Source organism: Helobdella robusta (assembly GCF_000326865.2).
Source record: "Helobdella robusta unplaced genomic scaffold HELROscaffold_13, whole genome shotgun sequence".
Classification (NCBI taxonomy): domain Eukaryota; kingdom Metazoa; phylum Annelida; class Clitellata; order Rhynchobdellida; family Glossiphoniidae; genus Helobdella; species Helobdella robusta.
In genome coordinates this window covers 1,047,923-1,066,326 of record NW_008703718.1, presented here as the reverse complement: position 1 = coordinate 1,066,326, position 18,404 = coordinate 1,047,923, and the positions used below count along the sequence as shown (strand labels likewise).

The 18,404-nt window shown below is 30.5% G+C and overlaps 6 protein-coding genes across 6 annotated transcripts; 2 read left to right on the top strand and 4 right to left on the bottom strand.

Moving 5' to 3' along the window:
• Positions 1-213: 213 nt before the first annotated feature.
• On the top strand, positions 214-2,167 carry HELRODRAFT_73542 (hypothetical protein; the record flags this gene model as incomplete). The annotated part of the gene is made up of 6 exons (XM_009014146.1): positions 214-372; positions 1,457-1,538; positions 1,620-1,714; positions 1,779-1,850; positions 1,930-1,998; positions 2,057-2,167. The coding sequence occupies 6 exons, from the start codon at positions 214-216 to the stop codon at positions 2,165-2,167; spliced, it is 588 nt and encodes a 195-aa protein (XP_009012394.1).
• A 1,400-nt stretch (positions 2,168-3,567) lies between these two features.
• On the top strand, positions 3,568-6,260 carry HELRODRAFT_97475 (hypothetical protein). Its single transcript, XM_009014145.1, has 4 exons — positions 3,568-3,875; positions 5,460-5,668; positions 5,745-5,917; positions 6,031-6,260. The coding sequence occupies exons 1-4, from the start codon at positions 3,703-3,705 to the stop codon at positions 6,154-6,156; spliced, it is 681 nt and encodes a 226-aa protein (XP_009012393.1). The 5' UTR covers positions 3,568-3,702; the 3' UTR covers positions 6,157-6,260.
• Positions 6,261-6,527: 267 nt separating this feature from the next.
• On the bottom strand, positions 6,528-7,131 carry HELRODRAFT_73487 (hypothetical protein; the record flags this gene model as incomplete). The annotated part of the gene is made up of 2 exons (XM_009014144.1): positions 6,528-6,805; positions 6,882-7,131. Coding segments are annotated over 2 exons (528 nt in total), but the record flags the coding sequence as incomplete, so codon positions are not given.
• A 4,162-nt stretch (positions 7,132-11,293) lies between these two features.
• On the bottom strand, positions 11,294-11,897 carry HELRODRAFT_136060 (hypothetical protein; the record flags this gene model as incomplete). The annotated part of the gene is made up of 2 exons (XM_009014143.1): positions 11,294-11,553; positions 11,786-11,897. Coding segments are annotated over 2 exons (372 nt in total), but the record flags the coding sequence as incomplete, so codon positions are not given.
• Positions 11,898-14,281: 2,384 nt separating this feature from the next.
• On the bottom strand, positions 14,282-15,832 carry HELRODRAFT_168259 (hypothetical protein; the record flags this gene model as incomplete). Its single annotated transcript, XM_009014142.1, has 5 exons — positions 14,282-14,517; positions 14,598-14,873; positions 14,980-15,234; positions 15,342-15,572; positions 15,664-15,832. 5 exons carry the CDS (start codon positions 15,830-15,832, stop codon positions 14,282-14,284), a joined length of 1,167 nt encoding a protein of 388 aa, XP_009012390.1.
• Positions 15,833-17,387: 1,555 nt separating this feature from the next.
• Positions 17,388-18,245, bottom strand: HELRODRAFT_190447 (hypothetical protein; the record flags this gene model as incomplete). The annotated part of the gene is made up of 2 exons (XM_009014141.1): positions 17,388-17,997; positions 18,092-18,245. The coding sequence occupies 2 exons, from the start codon at positions 18,243-18,245 to the stop codon at positions 17,648-17,650; spliced, it is 504 nt and encodes a 167-aa protein (XP_009012389.1). The 3' UTR covers positions 17,388-17,647.
• Between the last annotated feature and the right edge of the window lie 159 nt (positions 18,246-18,404).

The following is an 18,404-nucleotide window of genomic DNA, read 5'->3' as shown; positions in this document are numbered from 1 at the left end:
TAGCCTTCTATGTCTGAAAAGTACCACGTGCGTACGACTAAGACACGCATGTGTATAGAATATATACATGATATATTCATGATGTATTCTATATATATGTGATGATACGCTAATCTGGGCGTTATAGCCCGTGCAAATCACCTACGTTTGTTTGTAAGCCGATAAAACTTGGCCATTTCTTTTTACTTTAAGTTTCCTTTTAATAAGTTTATAATGAATTTTGATGAAAACAAAATACGCGCAACGACCAAACAAGATTTAAGTCGCAAGGGAAGTGTTGACGAGCCTGTTTTGGAATTAGTTAATTACATCAATCAGTTGAACAATTATTTCACTACGAGTTCCTGCTCCGGACGGATTTGTGTCTACGAGGTAAGCCCTTTTCTTCTTATAACACAAAAGAAAATTTAACTAAATTAAATTAATAAAGAGATTATTAAATTAAAAATTTTAATTAATTTAATTAAAGTAATTTTAATTTAAAATTAAATTTAGACGGGGGCCTGCACTATCTATGTACATACACACACATACTGCTTATTATTCTATGTTATTTATTTTATAATCAAAAACCTTATAATAAAGAGAAAAAGATTGCTCAGGATCAAACAGCATGGAGGCAGAGTGTTTGAAATAGTGCTTTTGTTGAGAAAATCTAGAAGATTTGAAGCTGTTTTCAAAAGGCGCAAAAGAAGAAAGGCCATCTGCTAATTTTTTAGAATAAGGGTGGGCAAACTTTTTGTTGTGAGGGCACATGGCAACTATTTTACCATTGGAGGGCCACATATGTAAATTTTTTGACTCAACCGTTGACCTGAGAGGATTTGTTAAGATGTTCATTTATGGTTGACACCCTTTATCTCGTCATAATATCTCTGGCTGACAACCTTTTTAGATCATTTTTCTTTTTATCAAAATGTGTACAAGGCCTCGAGGGCCACATAAAATGGCTCGTGTGGTTTGCCCACTCTTGCTTTAGAAGAATCTTATTAATGTGCAATCTGTAGTAGAGTTTGTTACTCGAGAATTAGTCTGTTCAGTCACAGAAAATCATGCAATAAATGAAAAGGAATCATGAAGTGTGATCATGCTGGGTGCATTCATGGCCCTTTGAGGCAGAAAGGAGCTATATATCAGATATAGTAATTAAACCTAAGCGCCGGATCTTATGGTCATCTTGTTCTCACTTCTTCTTAACTCATGTTAAACACTGTTATGCTAAATCTGTGTTTGCTTTTTTTGGTTTTTTTCTCTGGAAGTCTCTATCTCTTTCTCCAACTACTTCTCCATCTCTTACGAATTTCAGAGCAGATCTCAAAACCTATCTGTTTAAAAAAAATTCTATCATGAGTGCTGTTGAACATCACAGAAATGGCTCTTTACAAAACGTCACAGAAAAAACATAAACCCTCATTCAACATGTTAAAATAATTATAATATTTTTTAATTTATGCAGCCTGGAAATATAAATTGCAAGAAGAAAGGATGCATTTGGTTGTACACTAGTCATAATTTATGCTCTTTACATGACATGCTAGGTGAATTTCATTTTAAATTTATAGTTGATATCACTTATTCAGCTAACAACTCAGTTTAATGATAACAATTTGTGAAGCAAGATGGATTAAACAAATCTGAAGGAAATGCATTTTTCAAGTTTGAGCCATTCATTTTGCATGTACAATGTAGACAGCTATGTGACGCACAGCTTTTGGTGAGTTTCATGATTGTTTTGCTCATTAAAATGTTGTTTAATGTTGTTAGTTTACATTTTATAGCATAGGCTGGCAATTGAAAGTGGTTTGAAAAATTCTGGTATGTCGTTTGGAAAATCAGGAAAGATTACAGTGGTAATTTACTACTTAGTAAAACAATTTTTCAAGTATTTTTCATTTTAAATGGTTTTTTAATTATGTTATGAAACACCAGGCTGTTAGATGTACTCTTTCATTAGAGGTTCCTTTAACAAAAAATGGACAATTACTTGTTTCTAAAGAGGTTGTCTTTAATTGAATGTTTTACATCTTTTTTCCAACATTAACCATTTTAATTTCAGTATCTCACTTTCCTCGTTGAAATTGCTAATGAAAAGTTGCAAAGTAATTTTGCAGTTATAAAGAGGTTGGCTAATTACTTTTTATCAACATTAAGTATTTCTGTAATCTAATTATTTGATAACCTCTGTTATCAGATTTTTTGATAGTGTCAGAAACATTACAATAGAAACAAGTCTTAATGCTACAGCTAAAAAAGATATGATGGTTGCCAAATCAAAACCTCACAAACCAAAATCGAAAAGTCACACCACCAACGACGAAATCAACTTTAATTTATTATTTTTGAATGATTGAATTAACAACATTAATTTGTAAACGACTTTTTATGTGGTTTCTATATATATATTAGCCAACTAACATTTGTCCGATCTGACAACTCAAAGCTCTCATGGAAATTTAAATTGAACTTTTCAGTAGTATGACAGTGTGATATTAGATGAAAAAGTGACTGCACCCATATCAGAAAAATAAGAATACATCACTGTAGTTTCCAATGTTCAAACAAAATATACCCATAATGATGGAATGGAATTTGTTGAATAGGGAATGTAATAATTTGAAGATATCAGAGAAGGAGATCATATGGACCTGTAGGGCTACCTGACAGGCCGGCCTTAGTTGGTATTTATAGAATAATTAGTGGCATAAACTGTTGCTGACGACAATTGGTAGTGATTGATTTTTGGTAGTGGGGTTTTCATGGATATAAATCGACTGTTCGGTCGACACAGAAGCGAAGTGAACGTTGAGCATATCATGACTGATGGGTTTTGGTTTTGAATATTTATATTGTTGTAGCTTGCGCTATCGTCAAGTCATTCGATCTTCGGTAGGTTCTAGATTTCTGATAGATAAACACAACGGCTTCAAACGCAGAGGTGTTTAAACGTTTATTTGAGTGTCAACAGCTATTGAAATATTGGATCATCCACTAATCCAAGAGATACGTTCGGTGTCACACTGTCGTCAATAAGGATTTGCATCGCAACACCATTATCTACAACTCCAGCCTCACTACTTTTATTTATACATGGGTAGTTTTGCAACCAAAAGATTTTACAGTTGTACAAAGATGACAAATACAATAAAACTAACAGATAATAACAATCAATTGAAAGAATTTTATTTATTATATTGTTATAACCATTCTAGTGATCATAACAATTTATTAATAATAATTACTACCCTCTCAACGTTTAAGTCAGCAGAAGCTCAATTTTGTAATAAAATAACATTGTTTCCTTGTGAGTAAATTAAATAGTTTTTGAAATGAAAGCACAGAATATATATACAATATTGTGACTAGAGATGTATTTAACCATATAGAGTACATTAGAAATTCATTATTACAATATCTTTGGTTGTAGATAATTATTCAGTATATATGATCCATATATATAGAATATATTCTATATATGTGATATCATCGTAGCATATCCTGATGAGGTGAGTGAAAAGTCGGTTTTAACATAGAAAATCAGCGCTACATAAGTAAATGCGACCAGCTTCGAAAGCCTGTGTAAATATAATATATTTCAAATTGTGTCGGTGCTTTGCGATCTTCTGAGGACGTTTTACGAATTTTGTGAAATAAAATTCACATTTTATTAAGGCGGTTAAATTTTTTTTTGTAGCAGTTCCGGCCATGAGTTATCGAAACGACTCCAAAGAAGGACAGGTCTATGTCGGCAATCTGCCCCCAGACGTTAAAACTCGAGATGTGGAGGACCTTTTCTACAAATACGGCAAAATAAATTTTATCAATTTAAAAGAAAAAAACAATCCGCCGTTTGCCTTTATCGAGTTTGACGACCCAAGGTAACGACAATTTTGTAATAAAACTTATTTTTTTAATTTAATTTTTTTGGCATAAATTAAAATTTGAAAGTATTATTACTTTCTTTATTTTATATTTATTTTATAGTTTATTAGAGTATTTTGCTACTAATTAGTAATGAGATACTAATAATACTTTAATTTGTTTAATTAAGAACTAGTATTTACTATTTTTTATTTCACATATAGTCATATATTTTAACTTTGGCAAAAGTATATTTCTCTGTCCATCCTGCAATTAATTTTTTTGTGAAATAAGCATGAAAGTGGGAATATAAAAACTTGAAGTAAACTTATATAAATAAAAGATAAATACTATAATGTTAATATAATATCATTATATTATAGTATTATACTTAGAATAATATACATTTAATTTAGCACATTTAAAATTAAATAAATTAGAATGAAATAGCAAATTTACAATGAAAATGTATTTACAAAGATGGATTAATATTTTCATGATGTAACTGCTGTAATGGTTATGCATGGTAGGCAAGAAAATACACTTTTATCCATTATGCATGGTAAGCTTGAAAGCATACTTTTATGCAGAATAGGATGAAAAATATCCAACTCCAACTTTTAAAAATTCTGACTCAAGGTAAAAATTTCTGACTGATTCTTGGTTTCAAATTCCAGAAATATTTTTCTACCATTGCATTATAATTTCACCTTATTATCATTACTAGATACAAATACTTTAAAAATCAATGAAAATCAGTGAATGTAATATGTAATTGTTTTTTTTAGTAAAATTACTTTTTTTAAAATATTGTAAAAAAATTTCAATTTTTGTATCATAATTTATTCACATTATTAGCATTTATTTTTAGTATTTAAGATGATTGCTTATCGCTACATATATTTATTCTCTAAAAACACATACATAAAACAATTTTAACAAAAAAAAAATGAAATTTTTGAAAATAAATAATATTTTCTGAAGTCGGATTAAAAAATCTGACTCCAACCCCTAAAAATTTGACTCAGACTCTAGTCTTTTAAAAAATTCTGACTCCGGCAATAATCTCTAACCAACTCCAACATTCTGATTTTTGTATCATTAATGTAATTGGTAGGTACAAAAGTACACTTTTTGCATAACAGGTAGGAATTAGAGTAAGGATTAATATACTTCAAAAGTACAAAAAATATGCTGAAAATAACACTAATGCAACTATATAACAAATAATCGACCTAAAATTTTTAAAGTCCATATTTTCCTTTGTTCCCTTATCACTTTATACTCATTTTTTCTTTATCTCACTTATATTAATTGCATTGTAGGCAGAAAAGTATACTTTTGCCTAACTTTCTTAATATTAATGTGTAGCAAAACAAAAAACAAAGAAAGTTATATAAAATTTTATACAATAACTAACCTATTAAATTCTAATTTAAATTTAGCATTTAATTAGATTTCAATTTGAGTTGATTAATTATTTTTGAGTTTGTTTGTCTGCAGGCCTCTATTAAGTTTTATTGGTTTAAAAATTTGTAGCTTGAACAAAACATAACTGATCTATTTAATAGTAATAATTAAATTTGTATGTCATTGATCAGAGATGCGGAAGATGCAATTAAAGATCGGGATGGTTACAACTATGATGGATACACGTTAAGGGTGGAGCACCCAAGAGGGGAAAGAAGTCGAGGCTCACGATATGAAAATAGATTTGAAGGTCGCATAAGCAGTGGCCGGCCAGGCAGAGGAAGAGGTCGAGGTTCATATGGACCCCAGAGAAGATCAGATTATCGAATCCATGTTTCAGGTATGCAGTTCAACATTGGATATTTTATATTCAAGAAAATATTTTAAAACTACATCTTTCTTTACTTTACTTTCAGGATTACCTCCAACTGGGAGCTGGCAGGATTTGAAGGATCATTTGAGGGAAGCCGGTGATATTGTTTATGCAGACACGTATGGAGATGGTACTGGCATAGCTGAATTTCTGCGGTATGATGATATGAAATATGCTGTCAAGAAGCTTGATGACACAAAGTTTAAATCTCATGAGGTATACATCACATAATTTGTTTTATAAATATTGTAAAACTAGAATTATCATTATTTATATTGCTTATTTTTTTTACATTACCTTATTTCTCAAACTACTCTTTGAAATAAAAGGGTGAAACATCTTACATAAGAATTAAAGAAGATAGCAAAGATAGATCAAAGTCCAGATCTAAGTCTAGGTCAAGGTCGAGGTCAAATTCTAGAAGCAGGAGCAACTCGCGGAGGCGAAATCGTTAATTAATGACTGTTATATCTGACACATGTCATTGATAAGTATGAATATAAATACATCATTGATGAAATATTTTAAGCACCTTTTTGATGAATAAGTACAAACTGTACAAACTGTTTCCATTGTTTGAAATTTTACGTGTTCACCTGCTACTCAACTTCTTAACAAAATTTTTTAGGTGTGGTTATGTTGTATTTATTTGAAAAGCATGCATACATTTGAATTCGTATTATATAGAATTACAGTTATTAAATAGAATAAGAATAAGTTATTTAAACAAGAAAATTAAAAAAGTAGAGCAATAATAAATAATTTGGAAAATAGCAAAATATGAATACAATGAAAATTAAGTCCACATGAATTTACAGCGCAATATTCAAACGAATGTTATAATGTACTCTGGATAGGCGTATGTATCATTATAAACAACAAATATATGTGGGTGTGAAACGTCGTCAACGGTACTGTCGTATTTTGTTTGGTTGGTTTTCATTGGAGGTGCTTTGAGTCCTTCACTTCCCTTAGCAAATTCTCCTGTTAGGACTAAACATTGGAATACATGTTTGTGTCCATTCAGGTCAGGTCTGGAATATGTTTTGTTGGCAGAATAACTAAAATGTTTGGCAAAGTATGATCCATTGCCATAGCATGTGGCTGTAAAAGTTATGAAATGGTATTTTAGTGGACTGGGACTTCATTGAATATAATTATCTTTTAAAAATACTCCTACCGTTCTTGCCACTATAACTTCTGTTGAAACCTTCAGCAGTTATAGCCTGAATAGTATCACTGCCCGTTCCGTGCCATAATCGTCTTTCAACTTGCACAGACGGATTTGATTTGTAGTACTTAATCATCGCATCTCGCCCCACAGCATATTGCTTGAACATGATAGGGTTCTGTACTCTTTCAATCTGTAATATTTTAATAATTGAACAACTCGACAGAGAATTTGTAAAAGAAACTGATGCATACTTTGATGATGGTATAGTGAACTTTTTCAAATGCCCTCATGTTTGCTTCAACGTGATTATACTCTTCACTTTTGGGGGAAAGTTCCACTATTTTGATGGTTTCATTTTCGCTCATATGATCCCAGGTTACAGGTAGAAAACAGCCTTTATAACAAGTTTAAAAATTATCACGTGTACTCTGTACATACGGATGAATATATAAAATAAATTGTTGGTGATAAAACAAAATAAATTGTGGGTGATGACAATTTCATAATTTCTAGTTTTATAGGGAAAAAGTGGAGCAAAAATATAGTTTTTACCAATAGGAACTCTTTTTACGGGAGTGGTTGACGCAGAAGCTGAATGTTCCATCATTTCAGAAAATTTTATTTCAAATTCTCCATCTTTCTCCAACCATTTAACAGATTTGTTCTTGTTGATGAAGGCTTTCTCAATGAGGCATGCTATCTCATCTGGGTAGTTTATGTATTCGTAGTCTTTCTTGAACATCCATGTTACCTTAATATTTAAATTAAATCGTAAATGATAAATATATATAAATTAATCTGATTAAGTTATTTTTAAACTACTTGTTTTATAATATTCTCTGCTTCTTTTGTTTCTTCTATCTGATGTTTTTTTCTATTTAAGTATTCGATCAATTTATCACAGACGTTATCAACATCCTTTATAAGCCCACTTAATGTAATCTGACCAATGTTTTTCTCTATTTTCATATCCACGTAATAGGTTTTCTTCAGTTTGTCCAATTCGCACATCTAAAAACATTTCCATTAATTTGAGATAAAAAATAAAACTCATTTCAATTTACTTCATCATCGGAAAGTTTCAAAATGATATCCTTCCACAGTCCAGGCACTTTCTTTTCAGTAACAAAATCATTAATTGAATTGAGTAATTCTCGTTTGGCTTTTTCAACATTTATTTGGCCAGAAGAATAAATATTAAATTTGATAGAAGGGGGAAGAGGTTTTTGCGTGATGTAATTATTCATAACTAATCTTGAATATTCATTGTTACCGAAAATTCCTTGAAAAATCAACGTTCAGTTTGTTCATAAAAATTTAATTTTGGTTGACAAATAAAACAATAAAACAAAATTTCGGGATAACAAAAGTCCAGTTTTGTTTTTTAATTTCCTAACCGAATTTGTTGTAAATAATGCAAATATTTTTTCAGTTAACTTACTTGAAAATAGGCCAGGTTTTAACTTTGACTCAATGGCTTTTTTAAATTCTATAGTTTTTTTTTCCTCAAAAATAACAATCCTGATTTTTTTAACTATTATTGGCTTACTTTCATTGAATCTGCACACATTTTTAAGAAACGTTTCCGCCGCTTGGCTAACTGATTTCACACCTGAAAATTTTTATTTTATTTCATTAATCAGTACATTAAAATTGATATTTGGTAATTTTGGCAAATAATAATCACAACAAATAGAGACAGTGGTGGATTTAGAGAGGAGCTAGGAGAGCCATGCCCTCGTTATTAACAGTTCGACAACTATTTTCGTGTTATTATGGGCGTACCCCTTAACGTGACGTTGCCGTTTTAACAAGGTGCCTCCATTTCAAGCGATCATGAGCAAGTCTCCAGGCCGAGTTCAGCCAACACATTGTTTGATTACTTTTTGTGCATAAAAACTCTTTTATATAGCAAAAATGGCAAAAAGAAGAAAAGGTCGCCAACTATCAAATTTAAGCACCATCACACAAATTTTGAGTCTCGTCCACCCCGCCAAAGTAGTGCAGATACGCTCATGAATAGAGAAAAGAATATATTCAGATATTTATTTTTTATTAGCGTTCTACCAATCAATCAATTAATCTAAATAATCTTTTTAATTCGTTGAAAAACCGTTAAGTCGATGACTTCCAATTTTTTGTAGATTTCCAAAATCCTTTCTATCTTTGGTAAATTTTATTAAATTCAATATAAATTTCCGCAGTTGCCGTGATGCTTCAAATTGGCCAACTTTACATTGTAATTGTTTTAACTTCTGTGTAATTAATCAAAGGCGCAACTTTTTACCATTTTGCGAACGGGAGACGTACTGATGAGATTGACCTCAAAGTGATAATAATGAATTAATGACTGAAAAAAGTATATATAAAACTATGGTGATTATTAATTTAAACTTAAAAAAATGCAAATGTTTCGAAAAGACACAAATTGTTAACTGGCAATAATAATTTTTAGCTTAGTTATTTTCATATTCTAATGCCATAGGAAAAACTACAAATTTAACAATTCATTATATCAAAAAAAATTTTCACTTTAAAAATTACAAAACAAAATAATTTGGTTTTTGAATTACGTTTAAAAAAATATCAGGTAGGGAGCTGACCTGTTTCAAGCAGAGGAAACGATATGGATGCAAGTTTATTCCTTTCAGCACTAATTAAGCATTCTTCTATTACGGACCAATTATTATCGTGCGTTAAATTAATGTGGTAGACGAATTTTGAAAGTAAGTTACCAGCGCTAGTTATTAGCATTTTATCGACTTTTGCTTCAAATGCAGTACACAATTTCAATTATAAATTGATTGCACTAGCAAAGAAATAATTAACATTACTTATATCTTTGTACTCTGCTTGAATATTTATTCCCCCCTTTTCAAATATGGCTTTAGAAACATTTCCCAGCTGTCTGAATGAGGAGTCGGTACTGTTGACGATAACATCGGAAATTTCTTCAGTTATATCTCCTTGGCAGATTTCTAATGTCACATCTCCAATGTTGATTGAAAATCCTTCTTCTATTCCATCTAAATAAATATTTAATCATTTGTTTTTCATATGTTTTACATTTTTTTTCATAAACTCGTATAAAGTTACCGTGCTTTTTTTTCTCCTTTAATAATTGTCTATCACTTTTTTTTGCAACAAAGGTAGATGTATGTTTAGCAGTGTTCTTCAGAAAATTCTCAAAAGCCTATCAAATGAATTTAAAAAAAACTAATCAAATAAATATATGCATCATCAAAATAGAAAGTAACATTGATTGAAGGCAAGTCCTTGTCATAGACAACCACTCTCAAGTCGGATATTTGAGAGTTTGTATTTGAAGTGAAATATTCATCTATAGATTCAAACATCCATTTGGCCGCTAGATTTGCTGGCACTTGTAAAGTGCCAGTCCCAAATGCGGGCATGGCTAATGATGGTAAATGCATTTCATCCGCTTTTTTCAACGAATTCAGAACAAGTGATCTAATAGCCTAAAAGAGTTAATGAAACATCAGTCAATAAATAACGTGACGGCAAAAATGTCAAAGTGAACTAAATTACTTTTTCACAACTTCCTCTAAAATTATCCCATTGTAAACACAATCCGTGAAATATAAACTTGCACGGCAAATTATACGCATTTGTTACTACCAAATCACCAACGTTTAAGTCCCCATATTTTTGATGGTGAGCATAACATTCGGCTTGTATTTGTACGCCTCCCTTATCATATATCAATTTAGAAACTATTCCACGATTTAACCTCAAGTCAGAAGCAGCAGAATTGACTATGGCATCGACCTGAAAAAGGATTAAATTAATTGCTACAAATCTACGTTTCACTACAAATTTCCTCATAAACAGTAACAAACGTTTTGGTCGATTAGTGATCCTGTAATTAGCTTCAGACGAGAGTTATCCCTTTTCAAATTAATATTTTTTGCAGCTTTCTCTTTGACCAATTCTTGCAAAATTAAACCATTTCATTAATTCGAGTAGATAATTAATTATAAGATAACTAACCCACACCAGTAAAATTATAGACAGCTGGCTTTTCCTTGTTTTGTAAGGGCAATTCAATGTTCAAATCAGTAGAAGATAAAATTTCAACTTTGAGTTTATTTGATAGAACTTTTTGAAATTCTTTAATAACGTTTGCATTTGTGTCAACGATTTGAACAATTTTTATGTTTTTTAAATTTTTCGTGCAATCTTCAATACTCTCAATTATTATTGACGCAGCCTACGTTAATCACATTAATTAAATAATAATGAATTCAAAGCTCCCAAACAGAATTTGGCATTTTGTAAAAAAAAATTTTTTAAACAATCTACGGTAAACAATTAAATTAAATTAACAGAATTAAATAAACAGAAAAAACTTTGTGAAATAAAACTTTGTAAAATCTTTAATATGTTACTTTATCGAGAGGAAAGCTAAAAATGCCAGTGCTGATAGCAGGTAAGGCAACATTTGACCACTTCCGACCTTCACAACACTTCATGATGTTGCTTATAGTGTTGCACAACAAGGTGTTTGCATTTGTCTGGGCACGATAAATTGGTCCAACTGCATGAATGATGGCTTTAAATTTGAGTCTACCAGGTCCTGATATGTACACGTCACTCGTCGAAACTTCTCCATGTTGTTTTACATAACTGGAACATTCAGCTTGAACATCTGTACCAGCTTTTTTTTAAAATAAACATTAACTAAATACATATATGATTGAAGTAATTTGTTAATATTTGTTCTTAAATTTATATACAAAACACTAGTATTATCATTAAATGATAATTTTATTAGACATACTTTGAACAGGTTGTACCTTAATGCAATAATATGTATATGCCAATATTTATACTTTCCTTATTTTGGACGCGACATTTTAAATTTAAGTGCGCAATTCCTTAAAACTCACCAGCCATTGAAATAGCATGCGCTACGCCACCATTATGCTGCAATCTGCTGTTAGCCGCATTCACGATGACGTCAGCATTTGATTCCAATATGCTTCCGAGAATAAGCTGGATATGGATGTCATCATTGATTATAACTTCCATGAATTTTTTAAAAACGGAAGAATCCGACGAATCTTCTGAGTGCTCACAGATGTATGTTCCGGTGCTCAGTTGAACAGTTTCCAGAAGTCTCTTACCCTTACCGTCTTTATCTGAAAATAATTTAACTTGTCCGATCCCTTTTAGCTCAATGACATCCTTTATTATTAATTTTTTCATATTTTCGATATTTTGAATTACCAAACACAGGGCTGAAGCCGTTCCAGATATGAGACAACCAGAAAATCCATCAATTGTATTTTTGTTTTGCAAAATTATCTTAGTCTTACTATGCAAAAATTTTTTCTCTAATTCTTTCAAGCTGTCAATAGAATACTTTTCAATAAACCGCACATAACCATCTGGCAAAGGAAGAAATTTTTCATAAATTGCATTTTCGTTAAAATAATTTGATATGCGTTCTAAAATTTGATTCATGTTGTTACTAGTTGAAATCAGTTCGATGGATGTTTTGTTTTCGTTAACTCTCAGCAGAACAAGTGACATCGATTGAATAAATGAAATGACGTCATTCCATGCTGGTTCTTTCATTGTCTCCTTCATAGAAGCATCAACTTTCATCTCGTGATACGTAAATTCTTCTTGAAGAATGTTCTGAGCTAAGCTTAAAGATTTTTGGTTGGTACTATACAAGCACACCTCGTTATTCTCTACAGACCAAACTACATCAAGATTATTCTTTTGGAAAAGACTGTCAATGTACTTTATGAAATCTTGGCATGATAAAATCTTTAACAAATAGAGTTGAGCTGGAAATTTTTGAGCTATCAATTTATTTGCAAGTTCTAGTATTTGCAATTTTGCTTCATTAATGTCAATTGGTAGACCAGTAATTAACAGGGATCCGTCTTCTTGATATTTAATTGAAAAGTATTCTTTATACATCAAGTTTATTGGATCGAAATTTATTAATTTAAAATAGAGAGCCTGAAAACTTTTCAGATTTCCATATTCGATTTCACAAATCTGTTTTGATAAATTAAATTTTTCTTCCACTGCAGTTTTCAATTTATTCAAGTTCATCATGTATTTTCTGACAAACATTTTAAAACCTATAATTTTAATTGTAAACGACTTTTTCAAAATTTCGATGAGAACTTTATCTTCGCATAGCTGTGAAATATCTGCAGTTGAGACATCCAATAAAATTTTGTTTTGCTCACAATAAATAACCAGAACGGCGGACCAAATTTCTTTTTGAAACTTTAATTCCATGCAATCAAACTCTTGTAAGAAAATTTTAAGTTTCTCTTTACAATGCTTTTCCCATGATTGGACTATTTCCAAATTTATGCTGTTTACATCATCATAGACCTTGAATTTAATGGTTATTTCTTCCATTGACTTATTGTTGGCTGTACTTTTAGCATTCCAATCAATTTCACCCATAAGTTCATTCAAAACTTCGTTCTGTATTTTATTCTTGGTCTCTTCAGCTGTTTTTATGAACTTTAAAATGTTGACGTCACAGACAACCTTGCAGCACTGAGGCAGCCAACACAAACAGCTTGTATGGTCCACATTCCTCGGTAACTCTCCTAACTTTAATATGTAAAATTTTTATAAATAAGTTAATAACGATAAAAAAATTTAACTTTTGAGATGAAAATTTTTAAAACTGAAATCAAACTGTGAAATCTGCTACTAAATTAAATAAATCAAGAAAACCTCTTCATATATTGGTAAAAGTGTCATTTCATTCTCTTTAGAAATTATTGCTTCTACAGCTTTCATTTCATTAAAGAATTGGAAAAATTTTTAGTTTTAATTACTTAAATGTTAAACATTATATATTATTGTTAATTTAAATAATAATTTAATAGTCTGGATCGTAAGTCTTGTTGTACAAATTAGAAATTTTTAAGGTAAAAATAAAGAATAGTTTTAAAATTAAAAAAATACCATTCTTCTATAATAACTCATTGCCCATTGGGCGGCGTGATGGCTCAATGGTTAAAGGCGCCTGGTCTTGCTATTGCATGACTGGGCTCGAATACAAAAGAGATCCCCGCCTATCATATGCAATGTGTATGATGCGTGGTTTGCACGCGTATTCATATATGCTGTGTGTGTTTGTCGTTGAAACCTCTGAGGCTAACGCAAAAGAGAGAGAGTAACCTTTAATCTTTAAAAAAAGTATAGCACGTCTAATAAGCTGCATCTTATTCAAGGGTAAAAGTTGAAACCAAATATTGAAATTTGAGCATTGAGACAAGTTGAGACAAGGTTTAAAGTTCCCATTTTTTTGGTAGAATTAAAAACATAAAAAATGTCAATTAAATGTGATTATGTTGCAAACTAATGCAAAATAATCATAAACAACATAGAATACAAATCTATTCACCAGACAAGTCTTTGAAGGTTACAACAACATTGTCATCTCTTTTTTCTACTGATTCCACTTCATAATTTCCTTTTTCTTGCTGTTCAAAGTAAAGAAGTAACCCATCAGCACCATATGATTGACAAGGGTCGTAAACTTCAAGTTTTTTTGGTTTTTTAGCTGGCCTAATTGACAGCATTTTATCCATGAATGCTCTTTTATACACCAATTCCTGAATTTTTTTGAAATCTAAAGAAAATATTTTTTTAAATCGCTTATGTACAAGTTTAAATATAGTTAAATGTTATAGTAGCAACTATAAAGCTAACCAATATCATTTTGAAAAAACACAAGAGCTAGACCAGGCTTTTCTTGTGAGAAGAGTAAATTGGTAACATCTTCAACTAGCGCCATTTTAATGAACTTCATCAAATCATCATTTTTAAAAAGCTTTGGTAGTTCACTTATCAAAATTACTTTTTTTGAAAAACTTTCAAAATGTTCAATTGAAGGTAAGTATATAGGAAACAATTGTTCAATGTTAAAATATTGTCCTTTGAAATTTAATGGATCATAACCGTGGTACTCTAACAACTTTTCAACATCTATAAAAACATTCAAAAAAAATCAGTTTTAACAATAGGTTTATTTGACATAATTAAAATTTGTAAAAAAACATTTGTTTTTGTACAATTTCAACATTTGATAAACCTGTGTGAGAATTGTAAGTTAGGACAGCAATCCTGCTAAATCTGTCCAAGTACAGGTTCGTTATTTGGCTCCCACCAGCTGTCTTATTTTCAAAAAATAATTGAATTTCTTCTAAAGTCATTTGGGGATCATTGGGAAACACAACCCTCACTGAACAGCAATTATAGAGATCATCAAGCTCTTCGAATTCTACTTTTCTCATTTTTAATTCAGTGTATGAGAGGCAGTGGGATTTGTCTAAAATTCGGTCTAAAACTGTAAAATTGTTAAAGTTCAATTTATCTCATAAACGTGATAAGACATCTATTCTAAATCAAATAATACATGAAAAAAGTGCTATTAGCCAATTATAAAATAAAAACCTGTTGCATCTTTAAATTCACACAAGGCATAACACAAATTAGAGTTATGAACAATTCTCTTTATAGGACCCCCACCAGATCGTTTACAATTTTCTAAATATAATCTTAAATTCTTTTCTGAAAGTGAAACATGTTCCCAAGTAATTTCAAGTACATCAGATTTAACTTTAACAATTTTGTATTTGACTCCTTCTAATTCAATAGACTCTTGTATCAGAAATAATTCAGCAACTGTAATTTATATTAATAGATATTTAAATTACCAATATATTAAACCTCTACTATTAACCTAAAAAACAAAAAAGAATATGAACAGAAAAACCTGATTCATCTGCAAAGACGACATCGACACCACTTTTAACTTTAATGATCTTTTCAACCTCACCACCACCAATTTCTTCATTTTCAAGATTCAATATTAACAAGCAATCTTGATCATGAGGAAATTTTAAAACCCTTATTGATCTTTGCCTCTCTTCTAAATTACTCATTTTTTTTATTTTTAAACTTGAAAAGAGAAATAGGAATGTTTTTGCTTCAATCTGCTTATTTATTGAATTTTACATTTATCGTTCATCGATTTATTTGAGACTTGTAAAACAGTAGGCAATTTTAAATTATACTTTGATATTAAAGTTAGTGTACTTTACAAAATAGTTTACGTTTTTTATAACAATTAACGAATTAACAATAGATAGAATAGATAGTATTAGTAACTTTTTAGTATTATAAATATTATTTAATATTATATAATATTGATCTTTTGATTTTAATTTGACAACAAAATTTTAATTTAATGAAAGTAAGAGTGCTCTTCCACCTAAGACCTAACTCTAAACTAACAAAATAGTAGCCGTCATGCTGGCTATCTAAAAAAAAATTAATTTTGATGACAAAATAAATAGAAAAAAACCTTTTTTATTTTATAAAGTTTTACAAAAAAAAATGAAGCATTATGAAAAATTCATCAACTTGCTAAACTTACAATATCAAATAACGGAATTAAAGGCACGTCATCGAGATACACCCAAAGGAAAAAACTTCGGCAATTTTGGGTAATTCCGTCTTTCTTTTTTCGTTTTCAGTTCGTGATAGGAAACTAAAAGCAAATTTTTGACGCGGATCACCATCCATATACTTATAATACGGACGGATACGTAATATTAAATGAATATATATTATAAAATAAATTATGCACACACGTAAACACACTCATAAATATATGTTATATTTAATGTAACCATATATATATATATATATATATATATATATATATTTATATTTAATGTAACCATATATATATATATATATATATATATATATATATATATGGAATAAAGAAAATAAAGTAGAGACAAAGACAGATTGGAAGCATTTGAGATGAAGTGTTACCGAAATTTGTTGGAAATCAGTTGGAGGCAGAAAGTAAAGAACGAAACCATCAGAAATCAACTTGGAAGACAGAAAAGTGTATATAACAAAGTCAGAGAAAGAAAATTGGGATTTTTTGGACACATTTGTAGAATGAGAGAAGCCAGATTGATTAAGATGGTACTAATGAGGAAAAGAGATAGGAAGAAAAAAGTTGGATAGATGACATTACTGAATAGACTGGTGTTGGTATTCTGAATTCAATAAAACTGGCCAAAAATAGAAAAGATTTTTGGAAAGAAAAAAGGAAAAAATAAACGTAAAAAGCGAGCTTAGATGTACACCATCGGCCTCGACGGTCCCCCGATGGACAAAGGAGGATCATTGATTGATTGATATATATATATATATATATATATATATATATATGTATATGGTTACATTATAATATATATTATTTGATAATAACACTCATAAATATATATATATAGGGGAGACGGGGGCCGAATGGACCGCTTTTTTTTGTCGCTCACTAAATATTTTTTCTTTGCTCAACAAAATCAGCTATCGCTATTTTAATAACTGATCTTGATTTGTCATTATCTTGCACAGTTGACGGTATTTTTTTAATATTTCCAAATAACGTAATTTTTTTATAATTTAATTTTTAAGGTGGGTTGTTCCAATTTTTTTGGTGGTCCATTCGGTACAATAGCGGTGTACTGGATGGACCGGGTAAAGTACCAAATGGACCATTAAAGAATAGCAACAAATTCATGGAAATAAACACATTTGAAGTATTTTTAATTGAAACAAAAATTGAAATAATAAGATTATTCATGTATGCAAAATTCGCAAATGTAATCAACTGCACTAGAAACACTCGTGCAGAGCTCGTGAGCCCACTTGGCACAATTTCTGCAACGAAACCACATTTAGTTGTCTCGGCCAGCCTCACCACACATGACGCATATGTCCTTCTCAGCATATAATTGTCTTTTAATTTTATTTTTTTTTGTTACTCTGTTGCTCTCTTCGGATATTTGATTTTTTTTATTTTGTTGCAATTTCCTTTTGTTCATGATGGGACGTTTTTTTATCTCTTCACGAGTTTGCTGCACGCGAAGCTCTTCTTTAACTGGGGTGTCGGTTAACACTCTGGAAGTTAATTTCTTACGTTTAGTTTTACGTACCTGACGAGCTGGAGCTTTTGGATACGGACGAACTGATTCAGGGGTAATAGCCACCATACTACTGAGGTTTTCATCACAGGAAGTTTGAAAGCCTGAATGGCAATGATTACAAAAAAGTAAATATTAATATTATGTGCCAGTTGTATAAATTAAATTTAAAATGTAACAATTTCAATAAAAAATTACTTTGCTTGGCAACATCAGCAGCAAAACCAGGTTCAACTGAAATTGTATCTTGTAACTTCTCCGGATGATGTTCAGCAATCTGGGGATGTTTGATCAATGTCGAATGAAGATTATTGTAAAAATGATCAACATTGTTTTTATTGAATGCTGACATTCTTCCTATCGAAGTAGGCTCTGGTTTTCGAATTGATAATTCAACATTTCTCGCCAAAAAATATTTCAGCCAATCAACTCCAGCCTGTTTATTAATTTCCCATGGGCTTTGACTTCCAGAACGAGAATGGGGAAGCGTTTTTCAAGTTTTATAGCATAT

Coding starts and splice junctions, on each gene's coding strand:
- HELRODRAFT_97475 (XM_009014145.1), top strand. CDS start 3,703: ATGAGTTATCGAAACGACTCCAAAGAAGGACAGGTCTATGTCGGCAAT. Junction 5,669..5,744: donor TTATCGAATCCATGTTTCAG/GTATGCAGTTCA, acceptor CTTTACTTTCAG/GATTACCTCCAACTGGGAGC. Junction 5,918..6,030: donor CAAAGTTTAAATCTCATGAG/GTATACATCACA, acceptor TTGAAATAAAAG/GGTGAAACATCTTACATAAG.